The 18,537-nt window shown below is 36.7% G+C and overlaps 1 protein-coding gene across 4 annotated transcripts in view; it reads left to right on the forward strand.

Annotated features, from left to right (window-relative positions):
* Positions 1-18,537, forward strand: part of Ate1 (arginyltransferase 1) — a 115,962-nt gene that overhangs the window by 82,126 nt on the left and 15,299 nt on the right. For all 4 annotated transcript variants that reach the window (XM_028769396.1, XM_028769395.1, XM_028769393.1 and 1 more), the window contains exon 11: positions 6,758-6,878. In XM_028769396.1, the coding sequence (XP_028625229.1) occupies positions 6,758-6,878 (121 nt within the window). The remainder of the gene's footprint in view (positions 1-6,757; positions 6,879-18,537) is intronic.

The following is an 18,537-nucleotide window of genomic DNA, read 5'->3' on the forward strand; positions in this document are numbered from 1 at the left end:
CTCTCTCTCTCTCTCTCTCTCTCTCTCTCTCTCTCTCTCTCTCTCTCACACACACACACACACACACACACACACACACACTCATTCACTCATGTATCCTTAACAGAAGTTAAAGCTTTGAATTTTACTCTTTTTCCTTGAATATTATTTTCTTTGTCCTGATTCATTCATCTTTTTTTTCCTTATCCTTTTAAACTTGTGACCCTTCGGTTGAAATTAAATTTGCACTGTAAGTTGACTCCCTGAATCTTTTCTTTACAAGCTTTCTTTGTATTTTCCTGAAGAAAAAGGATTAACTCAGGGTTTCCAAAGTAAAAGCAAAGATTGTGATTAAAACTAAATTAGAATCTTTATTCTCTATTATTTGCCAATAGCAAAATAAATATCCTAGTCTTAAAGAAGCTTTAAAGTAAGTCCTGGAGCCTTTGAGAACCCTTGGATTTTAATTAAAGAAACACAGAATATCATCACTTTCTGTTTGTCAGTGGAAAAAAATATGTATTTTTAAAATTTCAAAGCTTAGCCTAGCAGCACATGGAGTACATCTGTTGGTGTTCAGAATTTGGGAGCACAAATGGATTCAGATGTTTAGGCTCTTTGTCTTTACTGGCCCCAGTGCACCTCACCAGCTGAGTGTGGCACAACCACAGTGCTTGAAAACAGAGCAGCTCAAGTTACTTCTAAAGCACTCTCTTGGGAACCGATAAAGTCAATCTCTGTTTATGTAACGAAGTCAGGAGCAAGGGTCTGCTGCAGTACTCTGCAGATGAGATTCCATTGGTGTTGTCTTTCAGGGAAGGGACTGGGTTTAATAAGCCTGAATTTCTGACCCTAGGGGCAGTGCAGTGCAGCCCACTCTAGTGGGTCATTTTGAACTATTTTTGCTTAGGTAGTGCTAGTGCAATTGGTTTTAGTAAAGTCAATAGGTTTATTGTGGAAAGTGAGATACAGATACCAATTTTACCTGATAGAAGACTTAAATGTCTGAGGCTTCTTTTTTGTACATTGCTATTGGTGTTCAGTCAGGGGCAGGGAAGTGAGTGGTCTGTGCACGTTTCAGTGATCTCATCTTTTTCTGTATACTTAAATTTCAGTTTAACTTGAACTTTCAAAACAGACTCTGCTAGTTTAGCCTGTTCTCAAATGCTCATGAAATCCTTCCCATTTCACAAAATATTTACAAAGTATTCTTGAAAGTAAAATCTCATAAAGGTCTTTGATTTGGTACCAGAGTTCAAAGGGAAGTCCGTTTGGTTTTGATTTGAAAACTGTAAAAACAAAATACCCTCAAAATGGCAGGGTGTGAATTGGTAACTTCAATTTTATTACAGTCAGCCAAGCCCATCCCCACATGTTTCCAATTAAAAGCCAAGAATGTAACTTGGGTGAGTATCATATGAAAGCATTTCTTTACTTTTCTCTGATTTTTTTTTTTCTGTGAAAAATAAGTCTCAAATCCTTTAACTTTAATTAAAGAAACAACTTTTCATTTAAATGTTTAAACTTTAACAAAGTACAATATTCAAAGAGAATTTTTACATCTCAGCTTTGCAAGCATGCATGCCCCCAAATACATAAGGGTTTACATATTTCTTTTTCCAAAGGCCAAAAAGGAAATTTGAAAATATGTTAAAGCATTTAGAAATGTTTCTGGATTTACTACAATTAAAAACTAGTTCTTTTAACGATGTAAATTATTTAAAGAGGAATATTTACTCAGTTTATTACTTTCTTTGGGTATGGGGAGCGTATTTCATTACAGTGTAAAGACTACAATGTTCTTTTATTTCTGATCAGTTGACTGTTCAATTGTAAGCAGTGCTTTGATGAGAATCTGGGAGGCAGGAGATGAGGCAAGATGAAAGAAATCATAATACCATTTTAGTGCCCACATTTCATGATACTTCTCTAGATAATACCAGATTATATATAGATCCACTCATGAGCTTGAAACTTGATTCAAATGTGTCAGTCTATGTTAAGAGGAAAGGTAATGGCAATGAATTTGACTGTATGGAAATTACTGTTTTTGTTTTTGTTTTGTTTTTGTTTTTCTGGAGAAGATGGAGTTACTCTTTATAACTAACTCAACTTTCATTTGCTTTTGAAGCTTTCTCAAACCATGAAGACACAGGACCACATAACTAGCAGTAAAGATGAAACAGTTGTTTCTCTTTTCATTTCCTGTTTGGAATTTTGATGGATGTAGATTTGGAGTGCCAGAGGGAGACAGCAATGTAGTCTTAGATCTGTATTGGCTGTTGTTGACTTGTGTTGTACTTTTTGTTGTTTTTAAACTTCTGATATGATGCTACTTAGCCTTTAAGACATCATGCATAGGGCTATTTGCTGCTGCTCTGGAGAAAGCTGATTCTTTGACCCTTGATACTCTACCAGCTTATGTACAGTCCTCATTCTTGTCAGTAATGCTGTACTGGCAGCTGTTGCGCTACTGTCTGGCAAGTCACCGGACACAGCTGCTTCCTCTTCCCTCATAGGTAATGAGCATATGGGTAGGGTCAACACATCTTGTCATGTTTGATGCTAAGTGGATATATTAAACTGGCTCTGAGTTTTAAGACCTGGTGGTTATTTTGTAAATATGTGGGGGAAATGTGAATAATTTTAGATTAAGCTGTGGATTAACAAAAGAAATGTTGACTAGTTTATAGCTCATCTCTGACATTGCTTGATCTTGCTGTTTTATCTCTAAAGTAGAAGTAGTATAGGGTTTGTATAACATGCATAGAGGTTCAGTCTCCTGTACTGTATACACAGACATACACAGACACTCACAAACATACAAACAACAAATAACAGGCATAAGGATGACTGAGTCCAGAGAGAGAGAGACGTAGAAAAGCCCTGAGGTGTATGCAGGCCTAGCATGTTTCAGGAGCTACAAAGAAACCAGGGTAGCCAAATTGGCATGATGGAAGAGTGGACAACTGCAGAAAAGCCAGGACAAAAGGTAATGACCACTTCAACTAGGGCCTTGTAGATTCTGCCACAAATCAGGCATGCATGGAAATCAACTATGCCTGCAAGTATGAAGGAATACTACACTATTTTTAACTACCTTTTTTCTTTTCTTTTTTTTTTTTTTTTTTTTTTTTTTACATTTTGAACATTGGCGGGAGTGGAGTGGGATTCATGCATGCCATTCTTTGTGTGTAGAGGTCAGAGAACAGTTGTAGAAGTTGGTTGTCTTCTTCTGCTATGTGGATTCTAGGGATGTACTCTGGTCACCAGACTTGGTGGCAGGCTCCATTACCCACGGGCAGGCCTTCCATTTTTAAATGGATTGTCTATACACTGGGGTGAGGATTGGAGGGTAAGACTGTGAGAGCTTATGAGTCTAGGGTTTCTTTAGGACTTATATATTCAGCTTTGAGAACAATAAAGAAGCAGTGGATCCTGGGCTAATGGGAAGATTTTGTTATTATATGAATTCCAACAGTAAAAGCATGACAAAACTGATGCTTGAGGCTTGTCAAACCATTTCTTGTTGCCACTTCATATCATTAGATACCTTTTTGCTTTTGGAAATTAGGATTTCTAACTAGATGTCTTAACTGGAGGGAAATGCCTGTGTTGTTTACTGTGTTTCATTGGAAGTATTAAAATATTAGTCTATCTTAAAGTCAGTCTATTATTACTGCTGTGCTTTACATACTTTATATACATATGGAGTAGAATGTGATAGCAAGATGGTTCTTTTTTAAAAAAATTATTTTCCATTTATCAATATTTTGTCTGTATGTATGTCTGTGCCTGTGGAAGCCAGAAGAGGGTGTTGAGCCCCCTAGAACTAGAGTTGCAGATGGTTGTGAGCCACCACATGGGTGCTGAAAATTGAACCCAGGTCTTCTAGAAGAGCAAGCAAGTGCTCATAACCACCAAACCAACTCTCTAGCGACAATGGTGAGATATTTTAACCTCTGGGTATTAGAATGAGTGCAGTTTTTAGGCTGAATTCTATTTTGCTGGACTAAGATATGCTTTACATAATTTACTTGGTGACTCTTTCATAGGGTGGAAAATTTGATCAGTATGGTAATCCTCTTCAAATTATGATCTAAAGCCTGCAAGTTAGAAGAATGCCTTTGTTCACTGCATTGCTCAACCCAAAGCAAACAGCCCACTTTTGGAAGATGGTCTTTATCAAAGATGTGGGACAGGAGATGTTCTTAGCTAAGGTTTGCAGGGTTCGTCCTTGTACATGTTTTAGATTTAACTGTGGCATTTTCTAAACTCTTATTGTATGACAACCTAGTAAAGTTGATTGAAATATTATATGGCCATGTTGTGATTTCTCTGTGTCTCTTTCGTTTCCTTGATGGGTTTGAGTTTTACAAATAGCCGTAAGACAGTTACTGGGTATCACGATTATATTTAGAACAAAATACAACTCTAGCAACTTAGACTCCTCTTCTGAATTGTTCTTCACTTTGAAAGAACTCAAAGAGCTGTGGAATAAGCTGTCAAAGGTGTTACATTTTCACAATTCTGAGTACTTCAGAAGTTTGTGCTAACTCAACATTACTCATTTATCTAAAAGTCAGCACCCTAGGAAAGAATTAATCCGCTTTTACTTCATTGTTCAATCTGAATCAATATACTTAGAAGTTGATTAAATATTTTTCTTCTGACCACGGGAAAGTCTGTCCAAATCCTTAAGTAATTACATTCTTAATGCAAACATCTCTCATTTTCTTTCAGTAGGGAACAGGCAGGGCAGCTTTCACATCCCTGTGGTTCTCCATTGTGGGATAGTGTCTCTGAATTGAACTTTAATCATTTCAGTCACATACCTCTCAACCAGCTTAGTTTAGAAAGCACAGTATTTCACAGTAGTTTATGCCGTAAAACTGCATTCTTTGATGGCTTGAGAAGACTATTTGAAGTATTGAAAAAAGCCTATACTTTGGAGAATAGTGTTTAATGAAATTGACAGACTTGATTTCAAATGATACCAAGAAGTTAAATCTTTTAGTGAGTTAAATGTTTAAAGAATCAAAAGTAAATGTAGAATTTCTCTTATGAGCAAATAGGATCTTTGAGAACATTGAGAAACCTAGGCTCTTTGAGTTTGTATCCCTGTAATGATGTAAAGTATATAATTTACATATGCCTCACCTTCGAGTGACTGACACTCCAGTGGATTGATTCCAGTTAGCTCCTGTTCCTGGTGTTTGTTCATGTATTAGTGTGTATTTATGGAATCTGTCTAAGGGGAAAGTCCTTTGTTTAACTTCAGGATTCACAGATGAGGGCTAGTTACCCTAACTCCAAATGCTGCCTTAATTTCAGCCTCAAGTTAGTAAGAGGATCAGTTGGACAGTTGGGGTTTTAGTTGTTACAGTAACATATGTTTCTCACTAGATTTTCTTGGGGGTTCTCTCATGTTCTGTCACTGCATAAAGACATGTTCTTCCAGATTTATTAGTTTTAAATTCGTGCCAATCATTTTTATACAAAATCGAGAACTCTAGAATAACTTTAAGCAAAATGGAGATTCTACAAGTAGAGTGATACAAGATTAGATTTATCAGAGAGTAAAATATAACATAAAGATTTAATATTGAAAACTGTGGCTCTGACACATGGCAATCTTAGAACTCATTATATATAGGAATTTAGGAAGAGATACTTAATTACGAGGGGAAGCAAAGAGTGTTCAAAAAATCATGTTGAGGCTATTGAGTAAATAAAAGAGAAATGTTGGATCTTTCCATATACTAAAATAATTTCTTACATTGGATTATAAAAATTTTACATATCTGTACTAAATTTTAACCTGTATATCAAATTTGAATTTTAATATTCAGAGAAAAGACATTTCAAATTTTGAATAAGTTCAAAGAAAATGAAAGCTTTGTTTTTTTCTGAAAAAATTCACTAATACTTTCTTATAGTTCTTTCCTTCCTTCCTTCCTTCCTTCCTTCCTTCCTTCCTTCCTTCCTTCCTTCCTTCCTTCCTTTCTTTCTTTCTTTCTTTCTTTCTTTCTTTCTTTCTTTCTTTCTTTTCTGGTTTTTCGAGACAGGGTTTCTCTGTATAGCCCTGGCTGTCCTAGAACTCACTCTGTAGACCAGGCTGTCCTTGAACTCAGAAATCTGCCTGCCTCTGCCTCTGAGTTCTGTGATTAAAGGCCTACACCACCACAGCCAGTTATAAAGTATAAAGTAGAATATTTGAAGTTATAGCATCACAGAAATTTTGTTAGAATTTGTATTTTTTTAAGCTTTTTTTGTACTCCCACTAATTTAGATTGTTATTAGATGTGTGTTAGGATTGTATTTTTAAAACATTAGCATGAACTGAATATTATCAGCCTTGAATCTGTAAACTTAAAAATTAGTGAATGAGGACAGTCAAATTCTACTTTTGAAAATAAAACTTGCTTTATATGGCTTGCGGTTTTCTACTATATGCAAAGAAGCTCCAGTCTGGTCCTCACTGGCTTTTCAAAGACAACTTGATTTCTTCCAGAAGTGTAAAAACTCAGCTTCCAAATCAATACAACCTGCTAAATGGTGATATGCCACTTTTAGAGAGCCTTATATTGCATGTGCATTCTCTAAATACAAAAGTGATCAGTAGCAGAATGCCTGTTGTATTTATGGCAAAGCTTTTCAGTTGACATTGAGCCTGTCATCATGCCATTCCTGTCTTCCTGGAGCCTTAGAACCCAGGAGTTAGTGTTTCTAATGCCTGTGCCTTTTTTTTTCTTTTTTTTTTTTCACTTCTTATTAGGGTCAGTATAGACCTTCTGATTTGCTGTGTCCTGAGACATATGTCTGGGTACCCATTGAGCAGTGCCTGCCTTCTCTGGACAACTCTAAGTATTGCCGTTTCAACCAGGACCCACAAGCAGGTATGTCTGAAGCAGCTGGACATCATTATTATCCTTTTTGTGGCTCTTCATGGTTTATACAATACATTGTGTAGTGTGTATGGATATGTACATGTGTGGGGGGGTGTTGGAGAGAGACAAGACAAACAGTTAAGAAGTTGTGTGTACTCTTGCTGCTTACTGCATGTGCTTCTCTTTTTTGTTTAGTTTTCACATGCTTTGAGAGCTGACATTTTAAACTTTCATTCCTTAACAATTATCACAATGTGAAAGTTGCCTACTAGTTTGTTTATTTGACCAATGAAAAGATAAGAACTATTGAGCAGTTGAACTAAATGAGGTTGTAGAACAGTAATTATTTTGTGAAGTTTTGGGGGTAGTACTTTCTTCTTCCATCTCTGATGAGTTTCCTTTTTCTATGTCCTCTTCCACTCCCTAGCTAGAATAGCCTTGGCCACATTTTGTTTGCTGTCCTTGTCTTTTGCATATTAGTCTATATTACTACAGATAGACACTAAAAGTGTCAGACTCCCTAAGTTAAGACCCTGACTTGGTGACCAACAGGCATAATGTGTACTCTTAGGCAATTCCAAGAAGTTGTCCTGCCCTCAGATTTTTTACTTATTATTAAGATAAAAATAGATGCCAAGTGTGGTGGCAAATGTCCAGAATCCCAGCAGTTCAGGGTCAGCCTCAGCTATATCAAAAGTTTGGAGTGAACCTGAGCAACATGAGACTCGGTAACAAAACAAAAGATAGTAGTAGGACACTCCCCCCACTTGATAAAAGTATATGTGTATATGAAAATGCCATAATAAAACTGTTATATATTATTAATATCTGTTAATAAAAATATAGTAAGACTTACCTTATTGAGTTTATAACAAGAGAGGAAAATCAGACCCAGATACTAAGAATTGCTCCTCAAACCAGGTGAGAGACAGAGGCAGGCAGGTCTCTGAGTTTGAGGCCAGCCTGCTCTACAGAGCGAGTTCTAGAATAGCTAGGGCTGCACAGAGAAACCTGGTCTTGAAAAACAAAATCTAAAACTAAAACAAAACAAAGCCTCCTATAGTTTTGGTTCTGTTACCCAAATTGAGATATTGCATCAGATTTGTGTCAGAGGCTTGTGTGAGGCATTTACTTCCATTTGCTCTGCCCCTTCTTAAAGAATACAGAAAACAAACAAATCATTGTGGTTTTGTTTACCTTTCTGGAGTCTGAATGCTACTCAGTGTTTAAAGTACCTGTTGGTATACGGGGCATCAGATCATGGCTTTGTTAAATCTACATAAGTTTGATGCTCTCAGGTGGCTTAGATTATGCTGCTGTGTGGCTTCCCCACAGCGAAGCCCTTTGGTGTTACAAATTGTGCTTACTTGCTTTGAGTCTTCATGGAGTCTACCACTGAAATGATGCCTAATATGTACTTCATTGGAATATAGAAGGAAAGAAATGCAAAGTCTGGCAGGAGGAATGAGTAAATGGCAGTCAGTGGAATGAGGGACGTGAGGATAGCAGTGTGCTCATTTCTTTCCATTTTTTCTCACTAGGCTTTATTTGTTTGTGGCTGTACGAAATTGGTTCATGAGTATATTTTATTGCCTTGAAAAGCTGATATGAAATCAAGAGTGCAATGTCTTACCCGTGGCAGTGCCTTAGAATCTTGTCTAGAACTCTGCCTAGAATTAGTGGCCACAGGAGAGCACAGCTGACTCATTTGCCAAAGCAAGACACTCTAGCTATTAGTATTTATTATTTAGGATTTATTTACCTGGTGTTGCCCCAGTTTTCTAGACAGAACTTAAATCCCACCCCTTGAGTTGATAATCAGAATGAGATTGTTTTATTCTAACTTACAGTTTACTGATTAAACAGATAATGTTACTTTAAAACAAACATGGGATTTGTCAGTTAGCTTTGGAGTCATGTCCATAGCCAGAGACAATCATGTTCAAGAGGAAAGACGGTACTTATCCACTGTCTCACAACTTAGAAAATATTTTTCCCTTTGCCTTCCTCCAAGTCAGTTTGGGTTCAGCCATCTTATACTGAAAACTGCTGGCCACTTTGTTAAATTACTCCTTATTCACTAATAGCAGTTTCTTCTTGTCTGAATAGTACTATGATCTTTAATTTCTTTCTGACTCTCAAACTTAAGATATAGTTTTACTTCCTCTCTTTCTTAAATCTAGTTTAAATTACTTGGAGAAGAAGCAAGAGACTATAAGTGCTCCATGTTTTGTGAGGTTGAAAAGATGACTGAGTCATTTCCACACATGGAATGAGTGTGGAAATAATCATTCAGTTTATAGATCTTAAAATTTCTTTCCAAAACAAATGTTACTAAGCATTTTGTAGCTGAAACAATTTAATCTTGCGTTGCCTACTGTTAATTAGAAGACACTCTATTCTGGTGAGTTTTGTTCACTTAGCATGTTATTTCCTGTATTCTGGGTTCTGTTCCTCAGGGCAGACCCTCTAGCTGTTACTCTTCATTGTTTAGAATTCACTTACAAAGTCAGAGTAAACTTTGAGAACAGTGCCTTCAAGCAAATGAAGATTTCCCATATGCTGAGTCTTTGGAACTTTGAAGAGAATATAGTATAGTTTTATCAATATTGGATATCACAGTCCAGACAGTTTTTGAAACCACACTTCTATCCTGTGGTTTTAGGAAATTAAAATGCAGTTAGATGCTGGGATGTATGGAGCCTGCTGTGAAACACGGTCATTGGAAGTTTAAATGGCAAACTGTTAGAAACTCTCTTCCTTTCAGGGGCAGTTCTACTTTGACATGACCCAAACTCTGGCTCAGACAAAAGCACAAAGCCTGTTGGGATCAATATTGCTAGCTGGCCTGGGTTTGTTTTGGTTTTTTTGTTTGTTTTTTCTTGTTTGCTTTGTGTTTTTTTTGTTGTTGTTGTTGTTTTTCCTTTTCTTTCCTGCTTTTTTTTTGTTTGTTTGATTTTTTTGTTTTATTTTGTTTTGTTTTGTTTTTAATCACCAAGTCTTTTTCTCACCACAGATGTTCTGTGGTTCAAGTGCCTTCAGAAGGTGCTTAAGCTGATCTCATCGTGCTCTGTGACAGTGGCTTCAAGGTGTATCAGTGGTCTCTAGTCAGAAAGATCTCATGTTTTCCCACCCTAAATACCCACCTCCAGTCTCCTTGGCAATCTCTGCTTTTCACCCTCTTCCTCTTCCTCTAGGATTTTATGATTGCAAGAATTGACTATTTTAACTTCTGAAACCTCTAAAGAAGTTTTTTTGTTGTTGTTTTTGTTGTAAATACTTTGTTTTCAGTTTAGAACAACTGTATTCCAATGAAATGAGTCTAGAAGCCTCTCAAATAACTTTTAAGGAGAATATATCCCATTGTTTTTAAAAATAGAAATTGACTATATTAGACTTAAAATATTTTAGTACAACAGTTACACTTTGCTTTCTTAAGCATTTATATATTATTGTGTATATGATGTGTATATAGGGGCATGGTACCATGGTATGTGTGTACAGGTCAGGGGACAACCTTATGGAGTCAGTTTTCTCTCTGTCCATCATTAGATAGGATCAGGCAATGAACTCAGGGTCAGGCTTGCATGGCAAGCACTTTACCAGCCAAGCCCTCTCACCAGCCCATATTTTACCTTAAATCATTCCTGTAAAAATATATTTTTTGGAGCCTTTGCAGAAATGTGGCCAGGTTGTGGACTGAGCATGTCACCCAGTGACAAATACTTACCTAGTATACACAAGGCCACAGGGTTAATTAGGGAGGGAATTAAGAAGATGCAGTCTTTGCTGCAGCAGCAGTGGTAATGTCTCGTGCTCTCTGCTGCTCTTTCTGAGGCGCATCCGTCTGAGAGTGCTTTATAAAGTAGAACAAGAGTCATATGTCATCATTCTGTGGTTGCTTGTACTGCTTTACTTTTGATTAAATAAAAGGCATTTTTTTTAAGGTAAAAACTACTTGACTGCTAATGTGACCATTAAGAAAATACTACAGGGGGTTGGGGAGTGAACAAAAATGAAAACAAATACTATTATCTGACAGGCACTGTCTAACATAGACACTTGTTAGACCTTGTGCACTTTGTTGAAACAGAAGACAGTATTTTGTAGTTGATTTTTAAGCTTTGATAGACTGTAACTCATAGTCTTGAGCAAACAATTTTGTATTACTCAATGGTATTATAGTCCTTGTTTCAGTGTTTTTTACAGTGAAATTTTATTGAAAATAAAATATATTATTTCTCAAGCACCATCCTGTTTGTCCCCATGTTACTCATTTTATCCTCAAACATAACATTTTATACTGACTGCTCAATGTTTGTTGTAAAAACACAGCTAATCTTTTTTTTCAAAGAATGATAACAAATTTTATTCTAGTTTTGCTCTGTACTTTTTGAAGTACTTATTTTTAGAAATTGAATAATTTTTATTTCTGTTTTCACTTATAATTACAGTAATGTATACCTTTTACCATAGATTAGTCTAGGTTTTGTTTGGTTCAGTACAGACTTTGGAATGTTTGCAAGAAATTTTCCAGTTTGTTCCTAATGTGACCAAGCCATACACCATTGCTTTTGAATTTGTTTGCTATGAAAATAATGATAATTTGGACCAAGTGCTTTGTGTATTTTCTAGGGCAGATGATTTCTAGCACACCTTGACTCTTCTCAAAGTTGCTGAAACAACTAAGGAAAAGCTCAGTCCTAGTGTGGCCCCTGAAGCCCCAACGCTCCAATCAGGGTTCTTTCAAAGGGTCTCCTTTTCTTTTTACTCCATTCTGTTCTCTTCCTGGCACAGTTCACTGGCATTTTCTGATACTTTTGTAGTTTATCTAGCTTATGTCTATTGAAAACCCATACTCACTCAGATGGAATGTCTGGAAGAAAGCTCTCTGTCCTGTATTCACTGATCTGGCATGACTCCCTGACATTGTGTTTATGTTCCCTCAGAAGAGTATATGGAGCTAACACATCTTCTTAATCACTAGGAAACAACACCTAACAAAAGGGCAAAGTTCCTTAGGGGTCGAAGAATCCTCTGCAGTGATACTTCATGACAAAGGGAGGACTCTGTCCTAACATGTACAGAGTTGAGTTGCTGTTCCTTTACACCTCTGAGGATAAAATTGTTTTGTTGTTTTGTTTTGTTTTTTGTTTTTTGGTTTTTTTTTGTTTTTTGTTTTTTTTTAAGAATAGTAAGTTTCTTTAAAAGAAAAAGGTGTGTGTGTGTGTGTGTGTGTGTGTGTGTGTGTGTACCACCATTAGTGTGTCTACCTCACCTATCTTGTATGTTCCTGGGATTGAATTTAGGTTTTTAGTTTTGTTAATAAGCAACAGGCACTTTTCTTTATTCATTAAGTTATGTCAGTGGCACCCAGGTAGTTTTGTTTTGTTTTGCCTTTTTTAATTTGATGTCAGCCTAACTACTCAAAGTTATAAAGAGAATTGTATTACTTGAGGGATAGTTAATAAATAAATATTCTATATTGTCCATAATGATGGTAATGATTAGATATAGCCAGCTGGAGGTAGAACCAGTTGTACCACAGCACATGTTCTAAAGGAAATAGGCACCAAAGCAAGAAAATAATCTGGTTGTTTGGTTCAAATTGTTCGTAAGTCTAGGGAATTTGTGTTAACATGGAAAAGGTAAAGTGTTAAAATGTTGTGAAAAAGCTTTGCTTGGAACATAACTGAGCACATTTTGTCTTTCCATGATGTTAGAATTTATGAATGACAACTAATTCACAAGGTTTCAGTGGCTGCATTGTGCCAGATTCTCCCACTTTTCTTGATGGCCACAGCCAAGACAAATGTATGCTCTTTTAGTACAAGCATAATTACTTATATTAACTCTTGACCATATATTACACACAATACAGTAGATTTATCTGTTTGTCCATCCATCCATCCATCCATCCATCCATCCATCCATCCATCCATCCATCCATCCATGGCTGAAGACTGTTAAGAGACTTTCAGAAGCCCTCAGAATCTGAGGAGGTGAAATAACCAGAAGAAGGTCTTTGGAGAACCAGAGTCCACCTGCAGAGGCAAAAGGATAAGAACAGGTTAGAAGGATGAATGGGTGGATGTCTAGATGTGCAAAAAGGAAGAGTAAGTTGCATCAACAGAGGAGGTTGAGCCAAGCTGCAGCCCCTGGGACAGTCTGAAGTTGTCTGTTAGTCTTTGATTAACTCACCAGGTGCTAAGATGACAGGCAGATGGTTGCTGTCACCAGCACAGTGTTATGTATGCCCCCTCTGTAGAATCCAGGTAAGGAATTTCAATACTAGACTTGATTTTCTTGATGCAGTTGTAACACATCTGTGCCCTTACAGTTCCAGTTTTCTCTGGGATCAACTTAGAGAAATAAGTCATTCAGTAGATTGTGCCATGTGGGTGGTGACAGACAGGTAGTGCTGTTCATGTGCCCATTCTGCCCCCAAGAAAGGAACTGTTGTAAAGTAGAGTTCGTCAGTGCCTGAATAGTCTGCAGAGCCTCTACTTCACATTGTATTGTATAAGTGTGTGAGCATCCCACCCACTTTTGGGGACTTATGCGGACTCTTTGACCCAAGTTCCTACATGTTGAGGGATGGTAAGTGGGACTCCTGATGTTAAACTAGGGACCAGCTCTTCCTCATTTGCATGTGTGACAAACAGTAAAATTTTACTGTTTGTATTTTTATTTTAAAATGTCAGTACTCAGACATATTAAGGTAAAACTTTAGTTGCGAGTGATCTAATTTCTGAAGGTTGTTTCAAAGCCAGTGTTGGCAGAATTTTAGACCAGATTATAGCATAAATGTTTGTTGGCTCATTTTTATTGAGTAAGCTTGCACATGGAGTATGTGATTTAGGTTTGAGATAGAGGTGAGTCCAAAGAGATGAGCAACAATACCCAGGAGGATCTGACAGAGAAAAATGCAAACTGATATAGCATGTTCATTGGTGTCTGAAGAGGACCGTGTGACGTTTTTCATCCATGTGACCAGATACTGAAGACAAAACAAGTGAAGGGAGTAAAGATTATTTTATTCACATGCTGCATCCATCATGGATCTGGGGACCTGAATGGATCAATGAGAAGTAAAAAGACAGATAGATGGAAACATTGACAGAAAAGCTGGAATCAGGTGTGTTGAACTCTCTGCTGGAGAAACCACAGCATCCCAGAATCCCGAATGTTTATTGTAGAGTTGAACAGAAAAGCAGGGTTACCACATACAGCTGAACAAGGAGGTGGGGCTTTATGGTGTACATGACTTAGGACTTGACTGACTCAGGGCTTCCTCTGCTTTCTACATTTATGAAATCAGAGTATATTAAGGTGTCTGAGAAGTAATGAAACATGAAAAAAAAATATGGAAGACAGATGGGAAGATTAGCCTCAGATAAGAACAGAACACCTTCTTGGCATGAGAAGAAGGGAGAGTGCTGTGAGGGTGAAGGTGCAGTGGAGGCCTGGAGCTACTTCCCCTGCGTCTTTCTCTTTCACTGCAATGGGTGCTGGGAAAGGAGGAGATAGCAGGACATGTATAGACGTGTAGACGTATAGATATGTATAGATATGAGATATGTGTAGATTAGGTAGATGTGTTGAGGTAGCTGCTATAAAGCATGGTAAACAGCTGACTGCCAGGCCTTGCTCAGACTGGTGTTTGTGGGACTTCCTGTACGAGTTGTCTGCTGTGGTCCTGTGGCCGCAGAGCTAAGGCTTGTCTGATACAGAAAAAAGGTGGGGTTCACAGATGGCTGGAGTGAGGAGGTAGCATCTGAGTCCGATTTCGAAGAAACTGAAGATGGGGGTGAGTGAGTAGAACAAAATGATGAAACGTGAAGAGTGAAGAAGTGGATGCCTCTGTGAGGATCATGTCTGTGGTCCAATCGAACAAGCTGAACAGCAGGAAATGCTGTTCTGTTTCAGAGACATGAAAGATTTGGCATTGGGATTGGGAATGTAATATAGAATGAATGTGAAAGTCATTGAAGATAATGAAGTAGTCACACTGGTGAAAGCTTCTGGGTACCACTTAACTGTAAGGGTAATAAACGAAGCCCCTTTTCACTTACCAAATAGCTATGATGACACCAAGTCCCAGTGAAGATAAGTGCAGTATACAGTTCTTCCTTTTTACTAATGTATTAATAGAAAAAACACCAATCCAAGCTTCTAGAAAAAGAGAGTTTGAATTGAGGATGGTAATCAGGTCACCTATCTTAGTGTTTTTAAAAGTTCTGTCCGCTCCTAGCCATGTATATGTACATGTATGTGTATATGTGCATATATTGCTGGAGAACTAGCAAGTAACTTGAGCCCTCCACCCGAGGTTACATGTGCCTCTTCTAGAACACAGCTTCTTAAGCTTTAGTGTGCCAACTCTATGTGGGGTTACATTAACTGAATGTGGAGGTTGTGAAAATTCTGGCAAAAATAAGTTTCCTGATGTACCAAAATTAATTCAAAATCTGACAAATAGAGGTGTTTTGGCAATGCTCACCCATGTGTGTTGCATGACTTCATCACAGCCTTAGCTCTGAACATGGTATGCTGGGCTTTGAATTGAGACTGTTGTAGGTGATGAATTGCAGTGTTTTCTGTTATCACATTTTGTTGCATCTGAGTAGTGGTAGCAGATACCCTTAGTATATAGTATTCGGGAGGCCAGCCTTGTCTACAGAGCAAATTCAAGGACAGCCAAGGCTACACAGAGAAATCCTGTCTCAAAAAACAAAAGCAAGCAAACAAAAAGTATTTCATTAAGGAAAATAAAGACTTCATATTTTTTAAATCATTCATCAGCATGTATTGAATTAATATATTAGATTATATTGTGTTAGAATGTTTTATTTTAAAAATTGCTGTTTGAGTTGCTGATTTGAGTTTTCTAAACAAATTATTAAATGAATTTTGGATTATAATTAAGACATAATTTTGAACATTTTTTTAAAGTGGTCCTATGCATATTATTTATATAAGCATTGATAATTATAAAATCAAAGTATCCATCAGCTGTGAGAAACATTAAAGATGCTTTATCAAATACTTAGCCAAGATTGAATTCTTTATGTGGAAGTAAACAAACATATCTCACTAGTATAAAATTTTTCTTTTGCCTTTAATAACTGATAAAATTATATGTTTACCAGAGAGTGGCTTTAAAATAAATTTATGATTTGTTATGTAAAATGTCTGCCTTGTCTACATATTCTACATACCCAAATACCTGGGACTGTATGTATATTCTCAGGTGAGACAGGATTGTGAGTGGATGCCCAGGGTGGATGCCCAGGATGGCATGAGTGTTGGTTAGAAAACTGCCATCCACTTCCTCTAACCAACTAAGGAAACAACTTGGCATAGTCTGTTACTGTTGCTTAAACTTTGCAGTCACTAAATCAGTGGCTGTTCTGGTAGCCTTGGACTCAGAATGAGTGTTTGAGGTAGGAATAGTATACCACAAACTCTTAGTTTGTTAGCGTAAGCCAGGAAGGCACGGCTGTGACTGTCTGTATTTCTTATTCAGGACGCTCAACTGCTCTTCTGGTTCTCTTTTGCTGAAATAGTTGTATTTCCAAGTTTGAGCTGCCTCTTTGAGGGTTTTCCTCCTTATCCTGTTCTGTTAACTCCTTGCCTATCTCAACATATACATGCAAGTGTGTGGGAAGATTTAAAATTGAAACAAGTTTCATGAAACGAATTTACTCTCATTAGATATAATGCACTCTCTTTTCTTTGTTGATCCACTAAATTGATTCCACAGTCCACAAAACAATCACAACCTATAGAAAGACTTCAGTTTTTAAAGTCTTAAATTTGCATTTTCAAGTTGGTGTGAGTACAGGTATTAACTCTTACCTCGTATTTTAAGAATGACTTTAATTTATAGGAAAATGGATTCAAAATTTTTCCTAGTTTTAAAAATTAACATTCAGTTCATGAAGATAATAGTCTATTAAAAACATTTGTTCCTATTTGTCAAATCTAAATGCAGATTATTTTATTTTCAATGTATAAGGCTTTCAAGCTTTAGCAATAATTTAAATAAAAAGGACTTTTGAATAACCTTTGATTGCATTTATAAGATGCTAATTCAATTTTTAACATTTAAAATTTTTATAAATGTATTCAGCTTCCCACTTAATTCAATTGTCTGACAAAGTATTCTTATAAACTTAATTAGATTTGTGGGCACAATGAACTAAATATTTACGTAGTTTGAAACACAGTATAAATCAATTAGTTAATTAAGCATTTTCTATTGAAGTAACATATTATTGTGTACATGAAAAATCTTCAGGCAACCACTGTACAACTACTGAAACTAATAACTAAATTAGACATGATTGTAGGTCATAAAATTAATATCAGAGGTAAGTTATATTTTACATATTAGCAGCAAACAAAATGAATTATAAAAGAATCCACTTAGAATAACTTAAAATAATATTCATTATTTAGAATTACATATATCAAAAGACACTCAAGACTACTGCATTGAGAACTAGAAACCACTATTGAGAGAACTAACTCATGTTCTGTGTCTTTAAGACTCAGTGTTATTAGCATGACAAATGAAGCCTTGAGTAGGACCTATTGTTGCCCTGATGGTCTAGTTCTAATAGTCCTAATATATAATAGTCTTGCATTCCTTGACACCATTGTTAGTATCATGTGTTTATTCTCATCAACGTTTTCACAATGCTTTTACCAGGTTAAAGGACACACTAAAGCCTATTTACAGTGACTTTTCAGTGGCTCCATATCCCAAAGGAGGTGGTTATATTGTTGATGACTAAGAGCTCCCCTGTCTAATTATTTGGTCATGGCAGGGAAGGCTGCATCCGTTAAGCTCATAGGTTATGTCTTGACCAGTGTTTTATGTTTCTTTAGCTCTTAAGATTAACTTCATTCACAACTAACTTTAAAGGCTTTGAACCTGATGGAATCCTACATTGAATCATACTCATAAAATTACTCAAATTTTAGCCATATTCTAATTCTGTTTGAATTTCAGGTTCCTCTTATTGAGTTTTCTGCTTGTTAATAACTTCCAAATCCATTCTGTTCACATGCACACTGCTTATTCCTAATACCTAACCATGGCTATGTCGCTCATGGAGTCACGTCAGTTTAGTGCTTCAGCTAAAAACCTAAAGAGCAGTCCTTTAGTCACTTTCCACAAGTCACTGGCTCTCAGGCTATTTAATTATCAGTGAAATGAGAAATTCAGACTACATGAAATCCTACTATATTTTGTGACCAGTGATAGTTAAGAACTTGATGAGGATTGAGCTGTCTTCAAACTGGGGACATATTTAAAAAAATGCAAGCTGGGTCTTTCGGAACCACCTCAGGTGAACATGGCCCTGATTCTACCATTTTCCTCAGTTACACAGACTCCAGCACACTGAACTCTTTACTTGATCTCTTTTCCTCTGTTGAGACGAACTAAAGCTACAATTTTAGGTGAAGCCATGATTTTCTTGAATAGTATTTCCCAAACTCTTGATCATGAGCACCTATAAGAAATCATAATAGTGAATAGTGATAATAGTGATAGCAATTAGTTTGATTCATATTTACTGGCCCAAGAAAACACTCACACTCTCTCTCTCTCTCTCTCTCTCTCTCTCTCTCTCTCTCTCTCTCTCTCTCTCTCTCT

Source organism: Grammomys surdaster, unplaced genomic scaffold (assembly GCF_004785775.1).
Source record: "Grammomys surdaster isolate TR1022 unplaced genomic scaffold, NIH_TR_1.0 192, whole genome shotgun sequence".
Taxonomy (NCBI): Eukaryota; Metazoa; Chordata; class Mammalia; order Rodentia; family Muridae; genus Grammomys; species Grammomys surdaster.